Genomic DNA, 9,937 nt, shown 5'->3' on the forward strand with positions numbered 1-9,937 from the left:
GAGGGAAGTTTCCTGCCCGCCTGGGTGAGCGGCGTGCCCCGCGAGCGGCTCCGCGACTTCCAGCACCACAAGCGCGTGGGCAACTACCTCATCGGCAGCAGGAAGCTGGGCGAGGGCTCCTTCGCCAAGGTGCGCGAGGGGCTGCACGTGCTGACCGGAGAGAAGGTGAGCCGCCCTGGGCCCGAGGGTCTGGGGACCGGGGGTGGGGGAGGGGACAGTGGGCAGCCGGGGACCCTGCCCAGAGCGCTGCGCGGGGACTCCGTGCGCCGCCCCCATCCCATGCGCCCGCCGCCTTCGCTTTTCTATAGGCTCGAAAGAAGGGTCAAGCGAAATGCGCGCTCAGATCCTTGTGGCTGGGCCTCCCGGCCCCTCCGGAGGGGCGATCAGGGATCAGCTCCCCGAGGGGAGCTGTCGATTGACCCGAGAAGCCGCCCAGCGAAACCTTCTTGCTCCTCCAAGGGCGCCGCCTGGCGGACGCCGGGGCCGGGGCTGGGGGTGGGGGCTGTGCGCGCCTGGCCCTAGGGGTCCTGCATCCTTGCAGAGGCAAGCGGGAGGGCTGCATGGCTGGGCTCTAATGCTGGGGGGCGGGAGGGGGGAAGAGGTGACGCTTGCAGGCAGACCCCTCGCCAGGACCTAGGGGGAAGAGGTGGAAGACAGCCTGGACTTAGGGGCGAGGGGAGAGGGGGGAGAAAGCGCTTCTTTGGCTTGCAGCAGGGGAAGTTCTTGGAGTGTAGAGGAGGGTTTTCACAAGTCCTCTCACATACCCCATCCTCACGCTTTCTTCTCTCACGCGACATCTACACACAGCAGCATCCCTCCATTCCTAATCATTCTCAGTCTTCCCTCCAATCTCCGGCCACCCCCTTTCTCCTCCATTTCCCCAACCTTCCCCAACCCTTGGATCAGGGCTGCAAGAAATGGCAGTACTTCTGGCAAGGAGACTCCCATATTCCAGAGACTGGGAGATGACCACCAAAGCCCAGACCTGGAGGGACAACCCAGCTCCAGCCTCCTTAGAAGTGAGAGGATTATGAACCTTTGCCAGGGTGTTGCAGGTCAATTGAAGGTGTGTGTAGCTTGGCTCTGTGAGAGGAAACTCAAGATAAAATGACTTACTTTGAGGTGAGCACTCAGGTGCGGGGTCACCCCCTAGGCTCTGGATCATACCCTAGGTTCTGAGTCACCCCCAGGCTGGCTGATACCCCAAGCTTGTGGCTCACCTTAGAATCAAGGCTCCTCTATGAACGCAGTTGCTCTACTCTGGTGCGGGAGTAGCACCTGTGTCAGCAGCCAGAGAACCAAGCTTCCACCCCTGGGAACCTGGGCACCCCAGGCTGGGAGGATGGGACCTCTGGGTGCAGGGCTGAGCTGCCCAACCTGCCTGCCTGTCCCCAGCCTCATTCTACCTACTTCCTTCCCTCCCTAGCCTTTCCGCTTTGTCCTGGAGTCCCATGCATCTGAGAGCAAGCCTCAGGTGCCTTTTCATCTGTTCTCTATTCCCACAGCTGCTGCCACACGGGTCTGCAGGGTTAGAAGAGTTGTTTCAAAAGTGCCTCTCACCTAAATTTTCATGTAGAAAGGGAGTGTTCTGCAAGAACTCACTGGATTGAGCAACTCTTCCAAGCAGGGGGGTGGGTGGGAATACAACCAAACCAAACCAAAACAAAACAAAAAAACCCCTCCAAACCTCATTCTGCTCTACAGGGAACAGGTCATACCTTTTGTTTGTAGTGGGCTTGCTGATGAACAAGTCTTGATTCTATCCAGGGCGTCCAGATGCTTCGGGGCCAGTGTGCTAGCTAATTCCAATGAGCTCACTTGTTGTGTTCCTGTGTAAATTCTGTTGGCCCCGGTGGTAGGAGTTTGTTTTCATTTGAAAGGTGTAGGACCTAGACGAGTTGTGTGTATTTCCTCTCTAAACTTAGCAGAAAGAGATGAGGCTTTCTTCTGACAGCATAATGGCAAACATTTCCAGTGAATTCATCGAGCCTGCCAGGCTGCTCCGCTTCTCCTGGCACCGCTCCACTTTCTCTGTGTCTTGGGCCTCCGGCTTCTCACCAGTGCATTTTTGCTACATAACATAAGGCCGTTGACCTTGACTGAACTGCCCAGGGATGTTCTCAGAGCTCAGCCCCTACCCTTCTGTGAGGGATTCTGGACATGCATGCTAGGTGGGGAGTCCCTGGGTGGTGCAAATAGTTAAAAAGCATTCTCTAAGGAAGGTTGGTGGTTCCAGTGTGCCCAGAGGCACCCCAGTTGGGGTGGGAGAGTGGAATTCTGATGGTGTCCTGAGAAATCAGCCACTGAAAACCGTATGGAACATAGTTCCGCCCTGATGCACATGAGGTCTCCGTGAATGGGAATGAACTTGATGGCACTTGATCTGGTTTGATTTGGCACTGAGCCCACCGGGCACAATGGAATGCAGGTTTATTCATCCAGATGGGGGCCAGAGGAGGACCCAGTACCCCTGTGTGTATAGATCCCTTTCCTTCTCATCTTGTCTTTGTTAACAACTGACATCAATAATCGGGAAAAGGTATTAACTGGATGTGCAATTCCTTCTCTGAACCAGTTGATAGGAGCTAGTTATTAAGGCTGGTGGTTCCAATTAAGGCTGGTTGGTTTGATCTAGTTAAGGCTGGAGGAAGGTGGAGGAGAGGGATATTTACTTAGAAAGAGCCGCTTGGGTTTTGTGGTCTGGGTCTTTGGGTGGTGCCAATGGACCACATGTTCGGCTGCTAACAAAAGGTAGGTGGTTTGAGTCCACCCAGAGGCACTGTGGAAGAAAAGCCTGGGGACCTACTTCTGAGAATTCAGCCATTGGAACCTCAAGGAGCACAGCTCCATTTGGGTACACCTGGCGTCGCCACAAGTCAGAATCGACTCGATTATTCAAGGGCAACTGTTATGTTATCTAGTTTTTAAAAATGTGCTCCTCTGCAGCCAGGGGAATCTGTGAGAATCAGTCCTCTAGGAACTAAACAGCAGTATCGTGAGAATGGCTGGAGTTTAGCTCACTCAGTTAATGGCTCTAAAGAAACAATGGGTGTCATTCATAGCACTTATCCCCCGAATCCAACGGCTTTAATGCTTAACTAATAGATTTGGATTTTAGCAGGTTGTAGAGATTAAAATGTTTTCTGTGCATGCCTCTGCCTGGGAAGGAAGGATCTGCTAAGTTAATGAGTCCCGGACCCCGTCTCCACTCTTGGTTGCTATTGCCTTCCTGAGGCCAATACAAAGGTCAAGGCAATCCCAGGTTAATTGCAACCTTACATTCTTTTTAAAAGGTGAGCTATTCTGAGGGCCCGGAGGCCTGGGGAAGGGTCACCCCCAGGAGCACATTTATCCTGGTGCTAGGGGAGACCTTGTCAAGGAAAGGTCTGGAGGAGGGTGTGCGGTGTCCTCTGCAGCGGTGGAGGAGGGGGGATATAAATGACCCAGGAAGGCCTCTGGCCCCCTCTATCTCCTCCTGTCTTGAGATACCTACTTTTTTGGATAATCCCCAAACCAAACTAGTTGTCCTTAGGGATTCTGACTCATGGCACATTAAAAAACAACAGCAGCACTTAAAGACCCCCAAACCCACCACTATCGATGAGATTTGGTCCAATAGTGTCCTTCTACGGCTGTGGTCATCAGCCTTCCTAATGCTGTGACCCTTTAATACAGTTCCTCATGTTGTGGTGACACCCCCTACCATAAAATTATTTTTGTTACTACATAACTGTAATTTTGCTACTGTTATGAATCGTAATGTAAATATCTGGTATGCAGGATGTATTTTCATTGTTACAAATTGAACATAATTAAAGCATAGTGATGAATCACAAAAACAATATGTAATGATACAATGTGAAATATTTATTTCTAATGACAAATCAATGAAATTTTGTCTTGAAGCATGGTGTAGCGTGGGTAACAGGCTTAATATAACAACAGTAAACTACATTGCGACGTTTCACGACAGTATGGGTATAAAAAAGCCAACGTCTTGGTTCCTAAGACCATTGGAAATATGTGTTTTCCGATGGGCTTAGGCGACCCGACCCCTGTGAAAGGGTCATTCAACCCCCAAAGCGGTAGCGACCCCCTAGTCGAGAACTGCTGCTCTACAGGTTTCCTGTAACTCTTTACAGGAGCAGTCCACCTCATCTGTCTCCAGGCGCCGCTGTGCTTTGAACCACCAACCTTGTGGGTAGCAGCATAATGCCTAACCCTCAGCTCCTCCAGGGCTGCTTTTTCATGGCTGTGATTTCATGGCATGGAATAAGAAACTTTTCATGGCAAAGGGGTCTATTATGAAATTTGGGGGGAAGTTAGGAAAAAGGGGTTGGAGACAAAGCTTGGTTGTGAGGGCTTAGGTCTCTCCAGGTATAGAGCTGGTTTGGTAGGCAGGAGGCTGAGGCTTCTGCCACCTCAGGACCTTCTGGGATGAAGCCACTCTGGGATGCAGATGTGGGTGCATTAGATGATTGGTTAAGATGTTTGAAGATTTTTGAGAATGATGTACAAATGCGCTTAACACAATTGATGTGTGTATGGATTGCGATAACAGTTGTATGAGCCCCTAATAAAATGTTAAAAAAAAAAAGATGTTTGAAGATCTTGTTCTAACCCTGAGTTAAAAAACAAGCCTGCTTCTCACCTTTCATTGGAGCTATTTTGGGGCTAAAAATATGGGTTTCCTGCTTAGTAAGTTGCCAGTAATCATGCTTCTCTCACGACTGTGCCAGGTACCTGATGTGCAGGAGTTACTAAAAATACAATTTACTATGTTGTGCAGTGCAGGAAATATGACTAATTTTAAAAGTGGCCTTTTGGCAGATCTGTTTTTAGAAAGTATTTCTGAAACAAACAGGTGCTAAATCCTGTGTTTCCAAGTGCTAGAAACGCAGGGGTAATAGCTCTGAGGAGCAAGCCATGCTCGGAGAAAGGGAAATTCCTATTACTCCTCAGCAGGGGCTGCTTGGCAAGGAGGAGGCGTTTGGCAAAAGCAACCTGCACCGAACGTCATTGTGTGTCAAGGCAGCGCCTGTCATGTTCAAGATTACATGCCGCCGTGAGTGGCAGGCACGTTCGTTTGAACTTCCTGGCCTGCCTGGTCCTCTTGAAGTACTTGTGAATGATGAAAATTGGCACGTAGGACTTGCCTTGTGGTGCTCACCGAGCTGAGGTCCCCGGGACTTCAAAGGGTGCTTTGAGTTGGCACAACAGTGCAGAAGCGTGCCCACAGAGAGGAACACAACCCTACATTTTCTCTGCAGGAGCTGAATCACAGGCCACAAGACTTGCTTTTTTAGGTACCCGCTCCATGGGACTCTCGAGCCCCACTCACCGCCGGCTGTTCCGGTACAGCGGTCCCACACGGTGTGCGGGCTGTCAGCTAGGTGACCCCTCCGCAGACCTGGGCAGCGACAGGGCCACTCTGGGTGGAAAAGTGGATGGGGAGAGAAGTATCATTGACTTTGGTACGCATAGCCTGTTCTCGATTATTCATGGTAACGGAGAGACTTGCTATCTTTGCTAATTGAAACCCATAGATAATCAATCTTCAAGCCTTATTTTTAGCCAACCCTTGAAACCTCTCCCTCCACTTGGGCCGGGGCTCTGGTCACTTCCAAGTGTTGGCCTGAATTGAATTTCACGCGGTCTGATGGGGTTGCGGCAGACACGGACAATGACCTGCGTGCAGAAAGAGGTGGAACCTGGGCCTGAAGAGGGCCCTACAGACTTGAGAGAACTCTCTCAAACGCCCCCCCCCCCCCAACCAGGCACACATTAAGGTTGACTAGAGGTTTGAACAACTACCTAAAGGTACCTCTGAAGAAAGGCCTGGCAGTCTGATTCTGAAAAACCACCCACTGCGAGCCGCGTGGAACAGAGTTCCACTCTGACACCCACACGGAGGCTCACAAGGAGCTGGAATCAACTCAGCAGCACCTGCTCTGTCTTGGTGCTTGGATGGCCTATTCAGAGACGGTTGTGCATTACTTCCTGGGGAGAGATCCACCCTCCACCCCTGCCTCCCCATCCTCAATCACTCGGGTTATGGGGCATGTTGTTGAAAGAGTTGTAGGAAACTGGATTCATGTCAACTGGAGCAAGATTTGTGTGTGTGTGTGTGTGTGTCGTACTGGTGCTGCTTTGCTAAACTAAGCTGGTTAGGGACAAGACAGAGTGACAGAAAGACTGCCTGGGTCAGAACATCGCGTGGCATCCTTTGAAAACGCCTCTCCACCCTCACTGTTGTGACTAGGTTGGAAGTCAGATCGTTGACCCACGGGCACACCGTGTGACACAGTACACCTGTCCTGCCTCAGGTTTCCTGCATTGTCATCTTTAGGGGGGGTAGGCCTTATGTCTGCAGCGCTCCTGCGTGAGTTCGAACTGACGGCTCTACTGTTAACAATGGACTGCTTCACTGTTGTGCCCGAGAGCTCCTCCCCTGACCCTTCTGATTGTGACATTTCTCTAACTGTGTTCTTTCAAGAGCCTTTGGGCTGAGCATAGGTAATACAGACACACAGTTCAAAGGTGCAGGTGTCCGGAGGGAGGGAGTGCAGAAAGCAGTTTCTGGCCGCGCTTCCAGCTCTCCCTGTAGAAGCAAGCCCGTAGGCATACAAGCATACGTGCACATTTTAAATGTGTAGCTATGTGGACGGGTCGATAGTTTACACTTTCCTGCTGTTCAGCGTCTGGCTTTTTTTCCCTTCTCCTTCTTCGCAGTGTATCTTGAACATCTTCCCACAGGACTGCCACAGAACTGCCGCGTTCTTTTCCATCGCTTTTGCGCCAGGTCTCGTTGTCCGGAGGTGCCATATTTATTTAGCCATGCCTTGTTGATGGACATCTAGGCGGGGCGCCTTTTCTTATTGATCACAGCAGCGTTGCAGTCAACAGCCACGCCCGTTTGGCAGTTCCTGAGTGTTTTAGATGTATCTGAGGGATGCATCCCCAACCTTAGGCGGAGAGGGCTCCCTGTTTTAACTGCTGACAAAAGACCGCCTTTCTTTGTCGTCCCGGTCCATGCTCAACGGTACAGTGCCTGTTTGTCTACTTCTTTGTCAGTACGAAGTGTTCTCAAACATTTTGTTATATTTTGCCTATCTAGTGGATTAAACATGGTGTCTTGTTTTATTGACATTGTTGCTGTTGTGCAGATTGTTGCCCTTGAGTAGATACTGGGGAAGGTACTCAGACGGAAGCACTGTAGGTTCTGGTCCATCTTCACGATGGTTCTTCTGTTTGAGCCCATTGTTGCAGCCACGGTGACAATCCAGATCTTGGAGAGGGCCTTCTTCTGGTTTTGCTGCCCCTCTATTTACGGAGCATGATGTCCTTCCCGATTTGAAGTCCTGAGTATGTGAGACAACGTCTTGCTAGTCATGCTTCTGAGGAGTGGCTTGGACATATTTCTTCCAAGACAGGGTTTTGTTCTTCTGGCAGTCCATGGTGCTTTCAGTAGTCTTTATCAGCCCTGAAGTCCAGGTGCCTCAAGCCTTCGGCCTTCCTTATTCATACTCCAGTTTTCACATGCTTATGAGCTGATAGGAAATACCATGGCTTGGGTCAGGCTCACCTTGATCATCTAAGTGATGGCTTTGCCTCATAGTCCTTTAGCTAGACCAATTGGACAGCAGAGTGGCCCAGTCTCATTTGTCATTTGAGCTCGTGACTGCCACTTCCATGACGTTTGATTGTGGTTCCAAGTGAAATAAATCCTTGACAAAGTCAATGTTTCTGTTTACCGCTGTGTGCATCTGAGCACATTAGAGAAACAAATCCACAGAAACTCTTATGCATAAGAGAGAGTTTTATAGAAAGGGTACGTGCACATCAAGAAAACATCCCAACCCAGTGCTGCCCAAGCCCACAAGTCCAACCCAGATGTCCAACACCAATCCACAAAGTCCTCCTCCATCTCACAAACACACGCAATGATGCCGACTGCAGGAGGAAAGCCGAGTCAGTCAATGTGTAAACATCTTAGCGCTGGCAGGGCTCTCTGCACAGCTGCTCCAGCACCCAGGGCTGCATCGGGGTAGGTCCATGTGGCTTCTCCTCAGGGATGTCTTGCAGGAAGTGAGCCTTGCCAGGTGGAGCAGGGATCTGGCTAAGGCAGCTGCACCCTGGTCCGACCATCAGAAAGCAAGAGACCCGAGAACTTGAAAGGCGAGGCTCACTGAGCCATTTATCCCTCCGCCCTTCAATTAACCCCACATGTGTTTATCGGCCAGATTGGCACAATAAACTTTAACTATCTCAACCGCAATATTGTTTATTGGTCCTGTTATGAGGATTTTTATAGTTTCTTTTATTTACAAGTGTTTTCATCTGTCCAAGGACAGGCTGCACTTCATTTTGGTCTTTTATTATTGAGTTGTGGGAGCACTTTGCATGTGAAGGAAATTGTGGTACCATAGAGTTGGCTCAGACTCATGACTACACCAGAGTTGAACTGTCCCATGGGGGGTGTCCGAGGTTGCCATTTTTATGGGAACTGTTCACCAGACTTTTCTCTCACAGAACCTGTGGGTGGGTTCAAACCGTCAACCTTTTGGTTAGCAGCCAGATTCTTTCACCATCACCACCACCAGAGCTCCTTTTGAAAGAGATTCGTGCTCTTTCAGAAATACGGCTCACCATGCCCTCACTCGTCCCTGCCCCTGTTTATTCCTTGCTTATGTTTGTGGTGGTTCTTGCCACTCCCAGCAACTCTTTCTCTCCCTGGGTTCTACTGGCCATGGGTGAACGCTGGGGGATCACGAACTTGTACGAGTGTTATATGTACGACCATATGACTCCGTCGTTTCCTGGAGTCCACGGCATTCGGCATATTCTCAAAGGAGTTATTTAGCACACACCCCTGCCCCGGCTTGTAGAGACATTGCTTTGTTGCCCTAATGGAAATTGCTAGATTAGTGGGCTGCAGGTGTGTGTCACCTCAGTTGGATATCGCCTGTGCTAACGGGGGAACATTGCAGATGTACACTCAGTTCAGGCAGGATATTTCTGTAATGTGCTGTTGATCCTGCGCTTGGCACATGTGCTTTCTGTCCCTGTGCTGCCATGCCCAGGTCAACGGGCAGAGACATAATAGAGGCTGAGATGCATCTGAGAGTTTTCATTGGTTGGCTTTTGACTGGTCTGAGTCAGAATTGATGGCAACAAATTTTCTTTCTGCTCCATCTTCATCTGGAAGCTCCCCTGAAACACGTTCAACATGAGCTCCACTGACAGATGGGTGCATTGGCCGGGACTTGAACCCTCGTCTCCTACACGGGAGGAGAGAACTCTTGTCCTTGAACTACTATTGCCTCTTCATGGAGTAGTACCCACTGTGGTGGAGTTGGTTCCAACTTGCAGTGCCCTCTATCCCTGTAGGAACAGAACTGCTTCATAGGGGTGTGAGGCTGTGAATCTTTATGGAAACAGACTGCCTCATCTTTCTTCACTGGAGTGCTGGTGACTCCGAACCACCTACCATTTGATTAATATTCTGATGCTTAATCCAAAGTGACACCAAGCCAGAAGGCCTGTATATGTAAAGGAGTTAAAAATGTGCCATGGGAGCCCTTGAGGCATTCTCTGTGCCCAGAACCTGTGTCCATCTTGGCACTGGTACATCTGAGCCCTGCAGTTTGCAATCTTAGCTAGCTGCCTGGCCGCCCTCGCTGTGATTGGCTGGGGTCCAACAGACCCTTTTAAAAATGTCCCTGTCATATGTGACCTCAAGCTGTTGAAGGGATCAGGTATCAAGCATCAAAGAACAAAAAAATCACATCATTGTAAAGGTGGGTGAGTACAGAGTGGAGACTCAAAGTCTATCGGTAGGCAACTGAACACCCCCTTACTGAGGGGTTGTGGGGACGAGCCAAGCCAATCAGGGTACAGGGTAGCAACGATGAAACATATAACTTTCCTCTAGTTC

At 50.2% G+C, this 9,937-nt stretch overlaps 1 protein-coding gene across 1 annotated transcript in view; it reads left to right on the forward strand.

Moving 5' to 3' along the window:
• HUNK (hormonally up-regulated Neu-associated kinase) overlaps positions 1-9,937 on the forward strand; it is a 140,722-nt gene that overhangs the window by 1,179 nt on the left and 129,606 nt on the right. The window contains exon 2 of the mRNA XM_013006896.2: positions 9-165. Within this exon, the coding sequence (XP_012862350.1) occupies positions 9-165 (157 nt within the window). The remainder of the gene's footprint in view (positions 1-8; positions 166-9,937) is intronic.

Source organism: Echinops telfairi, unplaced genomic scaffold (assembly GCF_000313985.2).
Source record: "Echinops telfairi isolate 266 unplaced genomic scaffold, ASM31398v2 ScPeMD7_7469;HRSCAF=8507_0, whole genome shotgun sequence".
NCBI lineage: Eukaryota > Metazoa > Chordata > Mammalia > Afrosoricida > Tenrecidae > Echinops > Echinops telfairi.